At 36.8% G+C, this 18,267-nt stretch overlaps 1 protein-coding gene and 1 long non-coding RNA gene across 6 annotated transcripts; one reads left to right on the top strand and one right to left on the bottom strand.

Annotated features, from left to right (window-relative positions):
* The first annotated feature begins 3,686 nt into the window (after positions 1-3,686).
* Positions 3,687-9,999, top strand: LOC104098990 (uncharacterized). 5 transcript variants are annotated; one of them, XM_009605848.4, is made up of 9 exons: positions 3,687-4,550; positions 5,335-5,697; positions 6,568-6,929; positions 7,075-7,324; positions 7,702-7,867; positions 8,190-8,292; positions 8,605-8,733; positions 9,026-9,238; positions 9,315-9,999. In XM_009605848.4, the coding sequence occupies exons 2-9, from the start codon at positions 5,442-5,444 to the stop codon at positions 9,591-9,593; spliced, it is 1,758 nt and encodes a 585-aa protein (XP_009604143.1). In that variant the 5' UTR covers positions 3,687-4,550; positions 5,335-5,441; the 3' UTR covers positions 9,594-9,999. The 5 variants fall into 5 exon arrangements, with proteins under 5 accessions (XP_009604143.1, XP_070037612.1, XP_009604142.1 ...); XM_070181511.1 differs by lacking the exon at positions 3,687-4,550 and adding an exon at positions 4,602-4,661; XM_009605847.4 differs by lacking the exon at positions 3,687-4,550 and adding an exon at positions 4,619-4,776.
* On the bottom strand, positions 4,627-5,016 carry LOC138896485 (uncharacterized). Its single transcript, XR_011409688.1, has 2 exons — positions 4,876-5,016; positions 4,627-4,835 (listed from the first exon to the last, which is right to left on the bottom strand). It is a non-coding gene; the product is annotated as an uncharacterized lncRNA (long non-coding RNA).
* Positions 10,000-18,267: the final 8,268 nt, after the last annotated feature.

The following is an 18,267-nucleotide window of genomic DNA, read 5'->3' as shown; positions in this document are numbered from 1 at the left end:
GTAAGAGTATAGATACTAAAAGATCAAGAGGTGGTGTTGGTTCTTCTAGTAGCTTTACACATATTTCTGAAAGTTCACCTGAAAATTTAAATGTAGATTATGAGTAACTTCAAGAAGATTATGGTATAAATGATAATTTAGATGATATTGAGTCACCTGATAATCTTGAAACACCATCACCTACACCTGGTACTGCTAGTCAAAATACTAGGGTAGCAGTCGTGGTAATATAGGTAGGCATCCTCTCCCTATTAAGAAGAAACGGAGATTAAGAAGTAAGTGTTGGCAATTTTTTGAAAGACTAGAAGAAGATAAAAATTATGTAAGATGTACTATCTGTCATGAAGTTTATAAACATTAGACCGGAGGTAAGCAAGGGGGAATTAGTCAACTTCGTAGGCACATGGTAGATAACCACCCTATTGCATGGGGTGCTGATGAACAATTTGGCCAACAAAAACTTAACCTGGATACTGGCGGTATAATGGGGTAAATACAATATATTGAAAGATCAGAGAGAATTAGCTAAAATGATTGTTTTAGGTTGTTTACCTTTTAGCTTTGATGCTTAACCATACCTTGTTACTTATATTCAAAGAATTTATAACCCTTTATTTAAAGGTATTCCTATAAGTACTTGTAGAGCTAAAATCTTTAGGGTTTTGGGACAATATCAAACATATATCTATTACTTGTTCGCCAGTCTCCTTGTAGAGTTTCTCTTACTTATGATATTGGTGTTGTTAATGAGAATGATTATTTGACTGTTATATGCCATTGGATAGATGATAGTTTTTGTATGCAAAAACGTATTATTGCTTTTAAATATGATGAAGATCAAAATCATACTGGTGTATTTATAAGTAATACTATCCATGAAGTTGCTATATTTTACAATCTTGAAGAAAAAATTTTGTATATGTCATTTGATAATGCTTCTAACAGCAATGCTGTTATTTTACTATTAAAATTGCATCTACATCCACCACTTCCTAAAATATTTCATGTGAGGCGTGCATGTCATATTTATAATTTAATTGTTAAGAGTGACCTTGAATTATTTAGAAATGAGATCACTTTAGTTAGAAAAGCTATTGGTGTAATTCAAGCAAATAATAGAAGTGCTAGATTAAATGCACTTAAGGATAAATGTGAATATTATGGACTAAGACCAGGACGCATGCTTGAAGAAATAGTTACTAGGTGGAATTATACTTATTTATTCTTAATATACTGTTATAAATATAGAATCTCTATAACTAAAGTTGTTAATTCTCATTGTACCGATCCTAACCGTTTGTTAATAGCTAGTACTTGGAGCGTTATTGAAGATGTAAAATTTTATGTAGCTACACTTGAGTTTTCTGGAGCTTATTATCCCACTATTGCAAATATTTTAGTACATATAGTTAAAATTTCTCTTTTACTTCATAATTTCAAAAAAAAAAAAAAAAGGATATAGTTCTGTTGTTGAATCTATGCTAGATAAATTTAAGAAATATTTCTATCATATTCCCCATATTTACCTAATTGGTGTTATTTTAAACCCTTCTACCAAAATGGCTACGTGTCGCCAATTAATCGCTGCTTTATATGCTTGTATGGATATTGGACCAACTGAAACCCCTAATATTGACACTTACATTTATGATCTACACAAATATTTACAAGCTTTATATAATTATTATGCTAACATTGTTGGTGCTTCTTCTGTTGTGATGCAAATGCAAATATTCCTTCAAGTTCATTTCTACATCTGCACCCGGTGCTATAGAGGATAATGATTGTGTTGAAAATTATTTAATTTGGTATACACTAGGAGAGCATCAACAACCCAGTCGCATGAATATTGACGAACTCCAATTCTACTTGCAAAGGGCAACAAAGCTCCACACAAAGGAATTTCTACCTTTGGCTTGGTGGAAGAGCAATTCAAATAAGTTTCTTGTTCTTTCGGCCATGGCTCGAGACGGGCTAAATGTAGCGATTTCAACAATTGCATCAGAGAGCGCATTTAGTTAAGCAAGGCAGCAACTAGGAGATACCGTCACTCATTGGGTAGAAACATTTTGAAAGTTCTAGTATGCTTCAGAGATTGGATAAGACCAGAACAACTAAATCAAGGACGTAAAGAGGTAGATGAATTGGAGAACCAAAAAATTGGAGATATAATAGTTTATGGTTCCGATTCAAGCAATGGCGGAAATCAAAAACCTCATGTTGACATGGAAGAACTTACAATAATGATGCAAAACACGTGACGTACTCTTTCTAATTTTTTATAATTATTGTAAACTTTTAATTTGCAAGTTCAAAAATTTAAAAATTAAAATAGAACTTGCAAATTAATTTGAAGTATTATTATGCAATAAAAATATAAAATGAAAGCCTTTGAAGTTTGATCCTTATATATTGGTTATTAAAAAATTATGTAGCCACTTAATTTCAATTTTCAAAATATAAAATTCAAATTTCAAATTTAACACTTTAAACTTTAAAGTTTAAAAGTTTAATTTTATGTCTTAAAATACTTATTTTATTACTTAAAAGTTTGCAAGCACTTAAGTGTCAATTACATTGAATAAAGAAATATAATACACTATATATATAAACCCGGTCCGATTTGAACAGAATAAGCTCGAACCCGGACGATCCCAATAAAACCCGGATTATCATAGTCCACTACCAGCCCGGAACCCCAGCCGACTAACCAGCCCAGAACCCCAGCCCACTAACCAGCCCGCCCCTCTAATCGGGCAGACTCTTTTTTCCGTGACCAGCCTGATCCAGCCCGTCCGGTAAACACCCTTACTCAGCCAGCAAGGCTTGATCCTACGACTCCTTTCCTAAAAAGCAATAGTGTACTTGAATTGTGGTTTTTTTATATTATAAAATATGATATTATTATATTGTTTTATTCATTGGTTTACTTATTTAAACGTGGACACCTTATTAAAAATCACGCGTACGTCCCTGTCCCTGATCAAAGATGAGATTAAACTGTACACCTAAATGGTATATTATTTTTTCTCTACACCTAAGTAGTATATATTATAGTGTGCAACGGCAGATGCACATTGATTGAAGTAACATTGCTCCGCGAGAAAATTATACTAAATACATATATTAGTACTATACTGAATCTTATAGTAGATAAAAAATAAAAATAAGTGACACCGCTTCACAAGGAATCAGCTTGGCGCAGGTTATGTGGCTGATGTTGCTTACAAAGGTTAGAGGTTTGAAATCTCTCCTTAAACATTTTTTTGGCAAATATCTGAAGCAATCCTCTTTGGTGGAAAATTTGTGAGGCAGGTAGAATTGAATCATAGACCTCTTCTATCAATGAGGCACAACTCATCCTCATCTACAAAAGTGATAATAAATACTATTATTTATTCTTTCCCTTCAAAATCATGCAACTAATCTTATTATTGTACTCATTTGGAAATTTAAAAAGAAATTGGAAAAATAAAGTTATTGTAAACAGTGAGCACGTACATTTTATTTTAATAATGCACATTGCAAAACAATGACAATTGTTTTTGCGCGTGTCACACAACCAACACAATTTAGGTGAGACCTTCTAAAATTTGACAAGTGGAATATCAGGACCCACTTCATTAATTTAAGCAAAATGTTAGCAAATTCACATTTCCTCTCATTATCTTCTTTCTCTCACTGTCAAAACCCTAAGTACGTCTACACCTCAATTCTCATTCTGCCATTTACCAAGTCGAATCCTGCCTAGGCAACTTCCAGTTTGCCTTTAATTTTCGTAATTAGCCTGCGAATCACTTTTTTTACAGCGTAGAACCCCAAATCTGTCCATTTCCTGACTACCTTAATGAGGATTCCCTTTTTCTATTACCATTTCTAAAGAATCATAATTTGCATTTTAACTTTAAATGTTACTGTCTTTTTTAGTGGAGTAATATCCATTGGGACATCTGATGCAGGTTATCTCAGTCGGAGGGGAGGAAGATGAAATTTTATGGGTTTGGTTAGGTGAAAAAAATTAGGTGATGATGGTCGAATGCATGTGGGATGGGATAGCATTGAGCCAGAATTTTAAGTAAATTATAAGACATGATAATTTACTGGGTTAGAAATAAATTATAAGACATATATATTAAGTAAAACTTTTTAGCACAAAACATAATTTGAGCAAAAATTATTAGGTTTAGCAAAACCCCTAATTAATAATCTAGCTCTGCCCTTGGTCATGGGGATATTGAGGAGACTGGGGAGAGGGGGCGATGGGACTAGGAGGAGGAAGAGGAAGAAAATGAAAGAAAAGAATCCATCACTTCTGTTTGAATGAGAAAGGGTATGTAATGTAACAGCCCAATTCACTAAGTTTACACGATTTTGAATTAAGTCACCAAAGTTAATTTGCCCGATATGAGATTTAATTTTGCTAAAATCTTAGAGTACTAAGTTAATGAAGTGGGACCTAATTCTCAGCTCTACTAATCCCATAATGTAGCCGCTAAATGACACTGGAGTAACTGGTACTTCAGTACAGCTGGATGTTGTCTTCTTCTTGGGTAAGATTCCCATGTCTTCATCCGTGACAATTTTTTGCCTCTTCTTTTCCTTTTCTTCAGCTGAAAATGCTATTCATTTTTTGGAATTATTATAGCTTTTTTGTTTATTTGGTGAGAGCAATTTTTACAGAGCTATTTTCTTTCTTTCTCCTTTTTTTGGGTGCCTTTCTTCTCTGCTAATTGGCTGTCTCTGTTTCATTGCATGGTCTTCTTGATTACACATTGGGTATGTGGTTGTATCGTCTTCTATCTATCACTCGCGGCACTGAATTTTTAGTCCAATTACTGAGGACTGACCTTATCTCTGGTTATATTTCAACTTCACAAAAGAAATTCCTCTTCATCCTAGGCAAATTTTACTTATAATTAGAAGCCAGCTTTGTCTTAAAATGAGTCATTTCCCAACATCCATCTTCATAATAGGTGAAAAAGCTTCAAGCATGTATTTGGTTTATTTATTACTACTGTATTTCCAGTCTCTTCAAAAGTTCCTTTTCAATTAAGGAATGAACATTCAGTAATTTCATTTCATAAATTCCAGCTGTTCAGTTAAAAAGTTACACTCCGTGAGACAACAGTTTTCGCTTTTGAGGTTTCCACTTTTTGTTACTCTCTTTAATTAATTTGTTATTATTATTGTGGGAGTGTGGCGTGTTGTGAAAGGGATGCATTCCTTCATCGACCTTCAGTGTTAATTACTCCATTTCTCCCTTTTTAAGATTATTTATTATGTGTATAAAGCTATATTAACACTGAGGGGCTATTTCTTTTTGTAATTTTACAGTTGGAAGAAAAGCATAACAGGAAAAGGAAAGGATTTCATGTGATGGACAGTTAAAAAGTAGGTTGGGAAGCAAAGCACATGACTATTACTCCTTTTGAAAGAGTGAAATGGTCATTTGTGGGGAAAAGATGGAAGCTTTGAATCAGAGATCTCTTGAAAGAGTTGTTTCACAGAGGGCTATGCAAATGGGAAGCTCATTTCCATGTCGAATTTGTGTGGTTGGATTTCTCTGTGGTGTTTGCCTCACCTCTTTATTTCTTGCTGCTCTTACTTCATTTGGTGCTTTTCAGTTTGGTGGCCTTTCTTTTTCAGCTTTTTCATCTGGTATTTCAACATCCAATTCTACTTCCACAAGCATAATAAGTAAGTCAAATTCATTTCCGACCTCGCAAATTTTCACTTGTGCATTTGTAGAAGATTCTTTCTAATTCCGGAAAAGAGTGTCTTCTTTTTTCCTTCCTTTGATAAACTTTTTTTTTTTTTTTTTGATAAGCTAGCTCTTGAATATTATATTAGATGATATTGAAGGTCATGAAAACAGTTGATTTTTAGGATACATGTCAATTGTCATCTGCATTACAAACCAGATTTAATAATCCTTGTATAGCAGTTTTATGACTATGGTCTAGTCTAAACCATGAAAAAAGTAGCAGGACACAAGAATCATTAAATGTGTTCCAAGAGTGACTTTGAAGCAACCTAAGGTTGGAATATAACTGATTTGAGTAAAACTTTTGTATGATTTTTTCCAATTTTTTTGTATAACTGCTCTATGTTAGCTGACTTCAACTTTAAGGCTATTTTGACTGGTGTGGCACTTTTCTATTTTCCCTTTGTATAATTGATAAGAGGAAACAGATCTGGTAGATAAAGAATATTTGACTAGAAGCGACATGATTTCTGACAAAAAGGCGCTGACAAAAAAGGTGAAATTAGATCAAACATGGGATTAAATACTTTGCCTAAGCAATCTGGTACCCATTGGAATCTTTTACTTATGTTATGGCACAGCTACTGCAATGGAAAGCACTACTTAAGCTGATATTTATTAACGTCTTGTGTGACTCTAAATATACTCCACTCCCAGTATATAAAAGGAGTGAAGAAGAAGAGTGGTTGTCTTCGTCAATAATATCAATTTCTTAATTATTTGTTTGCACCGAACAACATATACATCTTCCTGTTGTTGCGGAAATCTTATGAGCAACTAACCTTGTTTTTGATATGTTACAGGTGGAGACTGCGATGTTAAACAAAAGAACTCGGAAAGGTTGTTTTTTCCCCAGGAAAAAATTGCATTGGGGGTAGATGAGAGGGTGTCATTACTGTACTCATCTTGGAGTAACTTACTGACTAAATCAGCAAATGAAGACAATCGTCTGGGTAAATCCAAGTTACCAAAAGCACCTCACTTTGAGGACTGCAAGCTGAGTGCAGAAACAAATAAACGACTTGATACCCGAGTTCGAAATGACAGTTTCCCTCCATGGACTATATGGAAGGGACAATTAGATAACTTCCTTTTGACAGCAGAAGACGAGAAGCTGCGGTATCATAGGCATCAAACAGTATCTGAAGGAGCTTATCCTCCCTGGGTATGTTATTGTCGTGCAGTACTTCTATTCTAATAAGTTCTAGGGATTAATTAATCATTTCTTTTATCAAACACTACAAAATATAGGATATCCGCTTTCATATTTCAATACCAAAAAACATCTCAAACATAAGAAGCAATTGCAGATCAAGGGGTCAGATGAAGAGAACTACCCCTTAACAAGGAAGGTGCAACGTGATATATGGCTCCATCAGCATCCTTTGAACTGCGGTGATGGAAATGTGAAATTTCTGATAGCTGACTGGGAGAGAATACCTGGGTTTGGTATTGGTGCCCAGATAGCCGGAATGTGTGGTCTTCTTGCAATAGCAATCAATGAGAAAAGGGTCCTTGTTACGAGCTATTATAATCGTGCTGATCATGATGGTTGTAAAGGTAGCTCTAATTGTCGCCGCTTGTTCTTTACACTTTTACCCCTTTGGGTCATCAACATTTGACCATTAGGGGCAAAAACAGTTCTAGAAATCACAGGAGAACATAAAAAACTGATGACTTTCCTCTTATTTTGGTTCTACATTACATCCCCTTTAGTTTGTCAAACCTATTTCAAATCTCCATTAACTTTATATGCATTATTCCAGGATCCCACCAAAAACTTAGAAAAGTTAAGACAATTGGTCTGTGAATAGTCTCACGAACAAACATTAAAAGTGCCATGTTAAGACTATGGAGTTCCTTCCTGAGTGCATTTTGAAGTTGAGACATGATAGTATGGCTATTGGCATGAAATTCTATCACTGTTGCCTTCATAGGTTCGTCACGCTCCAGTTGGTCTTGCTACTTCTTTCCAGAAACACCCCAGGAATGCAGATATCGTGCTTTTGAGCTTATGAAACAAAAAGAAGCATGGGAAAAAGGGATCATAACGATAAAAGAAAACTATACTTCTAAGGAGATATGGTCTGGACACACTCCAAGGTAAAAGCTGTAACATATGCCATCTGTGAAAATAAATAACTCTGCAATATCAAGTACATTGTTCTGTCCATTTTATACTAATTAGGAAGTCAAAATAACTTTTCGTTTTGGATTTCCATTTTAATATTAAAACTTGTGATTTACACTTGTTAGTGCTTTTATGTAGTTTGTATACATGCAAATTTAGTTTTCAGGAACGTCAAAGGAATGTCGTCCAAAATCATACCATAAATCAGCAGAATATAACTCTGAACCCGGTCATTTATTTTGGGATGGAGATAGTATTATATAGTTCATGCAACTCAAAGCATCTTGATTTCAGGTCATGGGGCAAACCTTGGAGTTATTTGCAGCCAACAACAGATATAAATGGAACTCTAATTGCTTATCATCGCAAAATGGATAGGAGGTGGTGGCGAGCTCAGGTAGAGTCAGTAGGCCTACTTAGAACATCATATAATTTCGGATGTTCGCATGCTCCTTGTGTGTAATTATATCGACTCTTTTGAAAGACAAATAAAACAGTGCAAAATTGTAATCATTGCTCTTTCAGTTGGTACCCTTAGTATATAACAAAATGGATGCTAATGTTCTCATCAATCTGCCCTTTTCCAGCTGCAATTCAAAAGCTTTTTTACCTGTTGTTTTTCCAGTGCATTCAATAAATAGCTTTATCAGCGATGTGCAAGGCGAAAAGCATATGTATTTGTCATGACTTTTATATCTTTCTTCTCCAGGCAGTGCGCTACCTAATGCGATTTCAGACTGAGTACACATGCGACTTGCTAAACCATGCACGACATGCAGCATTTGGCTGGGAAGCAGCGAAAATGGTTCTTGAAAGTCCACTTAGAGATTTTTCAGAGGTACAGAACTCTATTCATCTCTTCTTGACTAGAAGCTAATTCTTCAGGGTTCTACCTTTTCATCTAATATTGAATATTGTGATACAGTTTATAGGATCATGCCATCTCATTGCGCTCTCATCTTCGGTCATCGATCAAATCTAATATAAATTTCCTTTATTCTGTTCGTGTGGAGAAGTGATATCCTCCTCGGATTTATTCCAATAGTGTAACAGAAAATTATTTATCATGCTTCAATATGAATCTGTATGATTAAAAAGAAAATTGTTTCCCTTTCATTTCCTTTCTTCAGGGAGTAGAAAAGGCCGGACATGACATTGCAAAATTTGTATGGTCAAGTCATAAACCTTGGATTCCTAGGCCAATGCTGAGCATGCATGTCCGGATGGGCGACAAGGCATGTGAGATGAAGGTTGTAGGGTTCAAAGAATACATGCATCTCGCTGAGCGCATAAGAGAGCACTTCCCTAATCTTAAGAGCATCTGGCTTTCAACAGAAATGCAGGTATGACACTTTTCTCATACTTCAGTTGTTTTTCTCTCCCTGATTTTTCATTATAACACATCTTCCAACATAACAGGAAGTTGTGGATCAATCGAGACTGTACCAGCATTGGAAGTTCTACTACACAAATGTGACACGCCAAATGGGTAACATGACAATGGCAAATTATGAAGCCAGTCTTGGCAGGGAGACGAGCACGAATTATCCTCTTGTTAACTTTTTGTTGGCAACTGAAGATGATTTCTTCATTGGAGCATTGGGTTCCACATGGTGTTTCCTCATAGATGGTATGAGGAATACCGGAGGAAAAGTCATGTCTGGTTACTTGAGTGTTAACAAGGATCGATTTTGGTAGCTACACAGCGAAGCTTCTAAGCAATTATTCTGGGGACAAAATCTCGGATAAACCTGGAAACATAACCTTTAACTCTAAGCCAAAAGATTTTGGTCCAAAATGCTCCCTGCTTTCTTACCTGATGATCGTGTTGATAGTCTAGATGAAGAGCTGATGCATAAGAAAAATACTCGGATGCTTCCAGATGAGTTCTGATTATGAGCAGACAGGGAGCAGCATCTTACCTGTAAATTATTACTGTAAAATAAATTTTGCATCACTATTGATAATCCTACTACTCATTTCTTAAAGTTGTGGCTCAGTTAATATTTTTTTTCCAGAACTGTGGTGATAGAACCAGTTTGTAAATATCTGGATATTTCATTGAGTGTCTACATTTTAGTGGTACAGAACAGTTATCAAGCAACTCTACCTGCTAAAGTTTAGATAGATGAAAAGAAATTATCTAACAATTTGTTGCTCTTAATAATCAACTGGAAAAAAAATAAGGATGTGTGGAATTAGCTAAACAATGATGACCCAGCTCTATTAATTCCATTATTATGTAGTAATTGTGTAGTGTGGAACTAGACAACAAATTAAGTGGGCGTTTGGACATAAGAATAGTAAAATTCCAAAAAAAGTGAATTTTTTATTTCAATTGAAAATGGTATTTGAAAATTGTGTTTGAACATGAATATAATTTGGGTTGTTTTTGAATTTTTGTGAGTGATTTGAGTGAAAATTTTGAAAAACAGTTTTTTGTAGTTTTTCAAATTTTCAAAAAATTCCAAAATTCATCTTCAAACCTCCACTTCCAACCAAGAGGTTGTGAGTTCGAGTCACCCCAAGAGCAAGGTGGGGAGTTCTTGGAGGGGAAGGATGCCGATGGTCTATTGGAAATAGCCTCTCTACCTCATGATAGGGTTAAGGTCTGCGTACACACTACCCTCCCCAGACCCCACTAGTGGGATTATACTGGGTTGTTGTTGTTGTTGTTGTTGTTGTTGTTGTATCTTCAAATGAAAATTAAAAATTTTATGGCCAAACACTGATTTCAAGAAAAAATAAAAAAATTTCGGAAAAACGTAAAAAAAAATTATGTCCAAACGGACTCTAAGTAGGCGTTTGGACATGAATTCCAAAAAAAATAAATTCAAATTTAGAATTTCACTAAAATTTGAATTGAAGATGAAGTTGTGTTTGTGTAACGACCCGACTTGTCGTTTTAAGAATTTATGCCATGTTCAGTGACTTAAGGTCTCGAGAAACTTCGCAATATGTATTATGACCCGCGGGTGTGGTCGAGTTTGATTTACGGAAGATTCACAATTTAATTAAAAGAACAATCCTTACTTAGAAGCTTAAATGGAAAGAGTTGATCGGAGAGTTGACTCTTGAGCAAATGACTCTCGGATGGAATTTTGATGATGTCAATAGTTCTGTATGATGATTATGGACTAAGGACCGTGTCCGTAAAATTATTTGGAGGTTTGTAGAAGAATTTGGCTTGAAATGACGAAAGATGAATTTTTGAGAAATTTGACCGGGGGTTGACATTTTGATATCGGGGTCGAAATCTGATTCTGGGAAATTGAATAGCTTCTTTATGTCATTTATGACTTGCCTGCAAGATTTGACGTCATTCCGGGTTGGTTTGATAGGTTCCGGCACGAGTTTTCAAAGTTGGAAGATTTGAAAGTTCTTATGTTCGATTCATGGTGCGATTCGTATTTTCGGCGTTGTTCGATGTGATTTGAGATCTCGAGTGAGTCCGTGTTAGGTTATGGAACTTGTTTGTGTATTTAGACGGGGTCCCGGGGGCCTCGGGTGTGTTTCGGATGGGCCTCGGGCCAATTTCTTCTATTTTTGGATTACTGGTTTCTAGTGTCTGGTGCTCTCTTTCGCGATCACGTACCTCCAGTCCCGATCGCGTAGTGTTCTGTTGATCCGCCCCATTTTTCTTCATCGCGTTCGCATAGTACCTCTCGCAATCGCGAAAGTCTGCTTTCTTCTACTTCGCGTTCGCATCATTTACCCCGCGTTCGCGTAAGCTCCTGTCCATTATTCATCGCGTTCACGTCCCTTCACTCGCGATCGCGAAGGGTCTTTCTTGGTAGCCTCAATTCTCTTTTCCGCGATCGCGACCCAATCTCCGCAATCGCGATGCATAGTCAACTGGACAGAATATAAGTTTTTCAAATCGAGGGTTAGGCCATTTTTACCATATTTTGACTTATATAGCTCGGTTTTGAGCAATTCTTGGTGGGTTTTTCAAGCAATTTGATTGGGTACGTGTTCTTCACCTAGTATTTAATATATTCCATGATTTTATCTTCATTTTTATCATTTAAATTGTGTTTTGAGTTGAGGAAAATGTTGGGTTTTGAAGAAAATTTTCAAAACGAAAAATCACGATTTGAGGGACGAAATGATATCGGAATTTGATGATTTTAGTATGGTTGAACTCGTGAGTGAATGTGCGTTCATATTTTATAACTTTTATCGGGTTCCGAGACGTGGACCCCACATGCAATTTTTGGGTTAAATTTCGGATTTTTGTAGAAAATTTATATTTTCATATGGAATTTATTCCTACAATTTGTATTGATTGAGTCTAATTAATTATGACTAGATTCGAGCCGATCGGAGTCGTAAAAAACGAGGAAAGGGCACACTACTTGACTGATTGAGCGCAGTTTGAGGTAAGTGTCTTGCTTAACCTCGAGTGGAGGAATTACCCCTTAAGTCTTATGTACAATTTGTGTAATTGAAAACCAAGTACGCGAGGTGACGAGTACGTACTTGGGTTATATGTGCAAATTACATTGGTTAAAATCCTTAGACGCCTTATGTATTAAATGAGAAATTTTTGGTACTTATTAAATACTTTAATTGTCTTGCCAAAATTCTTGTTTTGTTGGTTTTGTTTCTACATGATGATTTGGTAGAATTGCCACTTTGATTCTTATGTGAAATATTATTTGTTGAGTTGTTCACTCCCGAAAATATTTGTTAAAATTTTGCACACTATGGTCGAGCAATGGGCTCCTTATTATGGAAATTTATGTATTATTGAATTTTGTGGTAAATTGTAATATTTGAGCACTTGAGGTACAATTTATGAGATGTGATATTGGCACGTTATTTTGTTGGGAAGTTTTGTTTGGGTGTTTGCACGAGATTTCTGCCGTGCTATTATTGCTATTGATTTATGCACATGCGGCATGATAAGGCGCCACCTATATATATATATATATATATATGGCGAGACAAGGTGGAAATATTATTGTGCGCGTGTGACGAGACAAGGCGGGCATTCACTTTACTATTGCACACGTGGCGAGACAATGTCAGCTATGTCGGGGATTGATTTGTGATGACCTGGGGGCGTTGTTGTTGTTGCATATTTACTTTTGGGACTACGAGGCGGTACCTTAGGAGTGTCCTTTGTTGATATTTCTCTATGGTTGCACTTGCCTTTGGGTTTTTTTTTCCCCGTGATATGTAAATTTCTTGTGTTCTTCTGTGATGTATTATTTGATTTTATTATGTGTTTGTATTCCTTGTTGTAATGTGTTAGGTTTTGGCTCTTTACGAGACTCTAAGGATTTGTGTTTTTAGTTTTTACTAATTTTTAAGGTTAAGTTGTTTTGAATAAAAGAAATTATTGTATGCTTTAATTCTTGTAAGTTTTACATCCAAATCAGTAACTATTAGGTGTTTCATTTTAATTGAAATGTTATTTTCTCCACCCAAATGAATTCTAAAACAAATTCATTCCTTTGTTGATTTCTACTTGATTTAAAAAATTTAAACTTATTTTATTGGGAATAAATTGGTCATGTGAATCTTATATACATTGATAATAATATTGCACGTGAATTGTCCGTGCAACTGTAATATGAAAAGTGGGCAGGAGCTGCCGAAGAAATATGATGATTTAATTATGGGCACGAAGGGCCGAAAAAAAATCTGAAAATGGGCTGAGACCCGTATTTTTATGATTATGAAATGAGGTGTCACATGGTGACTTTTAAATTGAAGAATTATATTTTTAAAGATATTTATTTGAAAGAGTTTTATATTTGAAGGATACTTATTTGAAGAAATATACTTGACGGGTATTTATTTGAAGAGATTATATGTGAAATACTTGTTTAATTGGTTGTACTTGTGTTCTTTCTTATTTGTTAGAGTAAAAATTGTGGTGTTCTTGTTGCCTTGCTGTTTATGTCAATGCTATTTGTTCTCGATTATTTTAGTATGGCACAAGTTATTTGACTAGAGAGTGTCTTGAATGTACCTCGTGACTACTCCACTGAGGTTAACATTGATACTTTCTGGGCACCGTTGTGGTGTGCTCATTCTACACTTCTGCACATTTTTGTGCAGATCCAGGTATTTCGAAGTGAGTTGATCATTAGCTAGCTGTGCAGACCTATTGTTGTGGAGACTCAAGGTAAACCTGTTGCTGCGCTCTCAGGCTTCAGAGTTACCTTCTGATTTATATCCATACTGTTTACTTTATTTCAAACAGTTGTATTTAGAAAAATTAAGAAAACTCTGTAGAGCTTATGACTTGTTCTACAGGTTTTGGAAATTTTAAGAGATTTCTATTTAACTTGTTATATGTTATTTAAATAATATTTTTGTTTCAATTAATGTTAGGTTTACCTAGTCCCTAGTACTAGGTTCCATCACGATACCAAACAAAGAGAAAATTGGGTCGTGACAAGTTGGTATCAGAGCTCAAGGTTCATAGGTGCTACGAGTCATAAGCGAGTTTAGTAGAGTCTTGCGGATCTGTACGGAGACGTCTGTACTTATCTTCGAGAGGCTACGGAACTATTAGGACAATCTCACTTCTTTCATTCTTATCGTGCGAGTTTATTCATCTCAGAGTTTGAACTTTTATCATTCCATTCTCTCACAGATGGTGAGGACACGAGGTGCAGTTATCGACGACACTGCTCCCAGAGCAGGTATCGCTAGAGGCAGAGGCCGACTAGAAGTAAGTGTCGCATCCAGAGCACCTACCAGAGCAACAGTTGAAGATCCGCCGGTAGTTCCAGTTGGGGAGCAAGTACGAGAGGCGCCTGATGTTACCCTCGGACTTCATGAGACTTTAGCACAATTCCTGAGCATGTTTGGTATATTGGATCAGGCGGGGTTGATTCTGGTTGCACCAGCTATTTCACATACTGGGGGAGGAACCCAGACTCCCTCCGCGCACACTCCAGAGCAGCGAGTTCATGTTGGTCAGGTTCCAAGTGTCATGGCGACACAACCTATGGTTCCAGTTTAGCCCGTGGTCAGGGTAGCAACATCTGAGGAAGAGAAACTTATACTTGCAAGGTTCAAGAAATATGACCCTCCTACATTCAGTGGTTTGGCTTCAGAGAGTGCACAAGGTTTCCTGGAAGAGTGTCACCGCATTCTTCGTACTATGAGTATTGTGGAGACGAGCGGGGTTGCTTTTACTACGTTCCAGCTCAGGGGAGTGGCTTATCAGTGGTGGCGGGCATATGAGTTGGGTAGCCCAGCCGAGTTAGCTTCACTTACGTGGGTTCAGTTTTCAGAGATGTTCCTGAGAGAGTTTGTACCTCATTCCCTTCGAGATGCATGGCGCGCGGAGTTTGAGCGGCTGCGCCAGGGCACTATGTCAGTGTCAGAGTATGTCGTTAGATTCAGTGATTTGGCCAGACATGCACCTGTTTTGGTCGCCACAGTTAGAGAGTGTGTCCGTAGATTCATTGAAGGACTCAGGCATGATATTCGATTCAGCATGGCTCGGGAGTTAGAGTCAGATGTTTCTTTTCAGCAGGTAGTAGGGATCGCTTGTCGTGTACATGGTATGTGGGATCAGGAGAGAGAGGACATGCGGGGATATGAGAGAGAGTACAGGCGAGATCAGAAGAGAGAAGGCAAGGAGGCGAGGAGGCCTCGTAGACCGTAGAGATCTACTGGTCCTTATTTTGGAGGCAGGGTACGACATGGTAGAGGTTTTGTGGGTCAGCCAGTTCAGTTTGCACTTCAAGCTTCGCACGGTGTTTCAGGTGCTCATGGGTCTTAGAGTACCTGTACCGCACAATTCCCATAGCCACGCTAGCAGGGGGGTTGCTTTGAGTGTGGTGACACTAGCCACATTATGAGAGATTGTCCAAGACTTGGGAGGGGTGAATTTTATCAGAACACTCAGACTATAGGCTCAGTGCAACTACCCCCACATGCACAACCAGTTAGGGATGGAGGACAGACGGATAGAGGGCGCCTAAGAGGCGGAGGCTCGACCCGTTGATATAATCGCTATGATTTGGCTGAGGCCAATACACCAGATGATGTCGTTACAGGTACGATCCTGGTTTTGTTATAAAAGAATAATTTCCTTTAATTCGATTCGGATTTGAATATTGAGGCGAGTCCTCCTATTATGCTCCGCTTATGGGTGAGCTTAGTAATTTTGTGACCCACTTATATGTTATCCCTGTTGGGAGAATTGAGGATGTGAGCCTGTATCTGTCTTTTTTTTTTGTTGCACCATTGAGGGTTATAAGTCCCAAAAGTAATTTTTATTATTTATCACATTGGGTTTAATGTGTTTCAGAATAATTGATTCCAATTTTTTTTATGAATTATATACCCTACCGGTATGAGGGTTCATTATGTGTTGTGAAAACTGTTTATGAAATATATTGAAAGAAGAAAGAAAGGAAATTGAAAATTTCAGTTGGCACAATGTGCAAAATACTTGTGATTCGGAGTTGAGGATGATATCCTCGTATTTTTTATATAATGTAAAATATTTAAACCGGGCTACAAGCCGCGGTGGAAGTTATATAAGGACGAGGTCCTTGTGGTAAAATATTTATGAGTTTAAAATTCTCCCTTTGTGAAATTTAATTTTTACAATAATATTAATATAGAGTCATGCCTGTTAGGCTTATTTGATAATTATTGTATATTTTCTGTTCATATTCAGCCATCTTCGTGCTGTAAATATTAAGTTTTAGCCTATGAGGTGAGTGCCCAGGTGATGTTAAATGTGACTCATTAATCCAAGTAAGTAATCATGAGGTTTTCATGCCCCACATTCTGTTGTCAGTGTTGTAAAAATTCGAAACGAGGTAGTGATTAATATAAGATTAATTGAAGATGCTGGAATTAATTATGAACAACTTTTAAGACGAGAGATGTGGTGATGAGCATACATATGATGTGCTTCATATCCTGATATCATTATGATAATGCAGTGCTTGTAATGCTGAGATTAGTGTTATTGATATATACCTTGTGATATTTTGTTGGGTTGTGAATGTGTTGTTAGGAGTTGTTTTGGTGTTACTCTGGCAAGTGGATACACCCAGTTACAGGGGAGACTCTGCCAAAAAAATTTGAAAATTTTGGGAGTTAGTAAAAAAATTTAGGGGATTTATACGTGCAAAAGAAGAGATAAGTTATGTTATGTATTTGGGGGCGAATGATCCTAAGTGAGGGAGAATGTAACACCCCGAATTTTTTTTGAAATAGTTCAACACTATCAAGAAAGTTGATGTGTGCGTAGGCACGAGTTGCTATAGCCAGTTGAAACTAATACCATTTGTCGTTGTAAAAATCAGGCCTTTTGAAAATATTTGAAGTGTAAGAAATTGGTTTTAAAGTTTATAAATATGGATAAAATAAATAATCTCAAATGAGATGGTGTTGTCGGCCTTATCTCAAATGCGGTAACATGGGATCAACCGTGAGTATATGTGTAAAAGTAAAAAAAATCATCGATTTGGTAACCTCAGAATAATTCTTAGCACGTTCGAGGACGAACATTTGTTTAAGAGTTGGAGAATGTAACGACCTGACTTGTCGTTTTAAGAATTTACGCCTTGTTCAGTGACATAAGGTCTCGAGAAGCTTCGCAATATGTATTATGACCCACGGGTGTGGTCGAGTTTGATTTACGGAAGATTCAAATTTTAATTAAAAGAACAATCCTTACTTAGAAGTTTAAATGGAAAGAGTTGACATGAAAGTTGACTCTTGAGCAAATGACTCTGGGATGGAATTTCGATGATGACAATAGCTCCGTATGGTAATTATGGACTAAGGAGCGTGTCTGTAAAATTATTTGGAGGTCTGTAAAAGAATTTGGCTTTGAAATAGCGAAAGATGAATTTTTGGGAAGTTTGACCGGAGGGGGGGGTTGACTTTTTGATATCGGGGTCGGAATCCGAATATAGAAATTTTAATAGCTTCTTTTATGTCATTTATGACTTGCCTGTAAAATTTGACGTCATTCCGGGTTGGTTTGATAGGTTCCGGCATGAGTTTTCGAAGTTGGAAGATTTGAAAGTTCTTAAGTTCGATTCATGGTGCGATTCGTATTTTCGGCGTTGTCTGATGTGATGTGAGACCTCTAGCGAGTCCGTGTTAGGTTATGAAACTTGTTTGTGTGTTTAGACAGGGTCTCGGGGGCCTCGAGTGCATTTCAGATGGGTCTCAGACCAATTTCTTCTATTGTTTGATTGCTGGTTTCTGGTGCTCTCTTTCGCGATCTCGTAGCTCCAGTCGCGATCGCGTAGTGTTTTGTTGATCTGCCCCATTTTTCTTCATCGCGTTCGCAAAGGTCTGCTTTCTTCTGCTTCGCGTTCGCATTTGTTCCCTCGCGTTCGCATAGTAGAAATTAGGAGCTGGGAACTGT

Source organism: Nicotiana tomentosiformis, chromosome 7, assembly GCF_000390325.3.
Source record: "Nicotiana tomentosiformis chromosome 7, ASM39032v3, whole genome shotgun sequence".
In the NCBI taxonomy this organism is placed as follows: Eukaryota; Viridiplantae; Streptophyta; class Magnoliopsida; order Solanales; family Solanaceae; genus Nicotiana; species Nicotiana tomentosiformis.
This window is presented reverse-complemented; position numbering and strand designations above follow the sequence as displayed.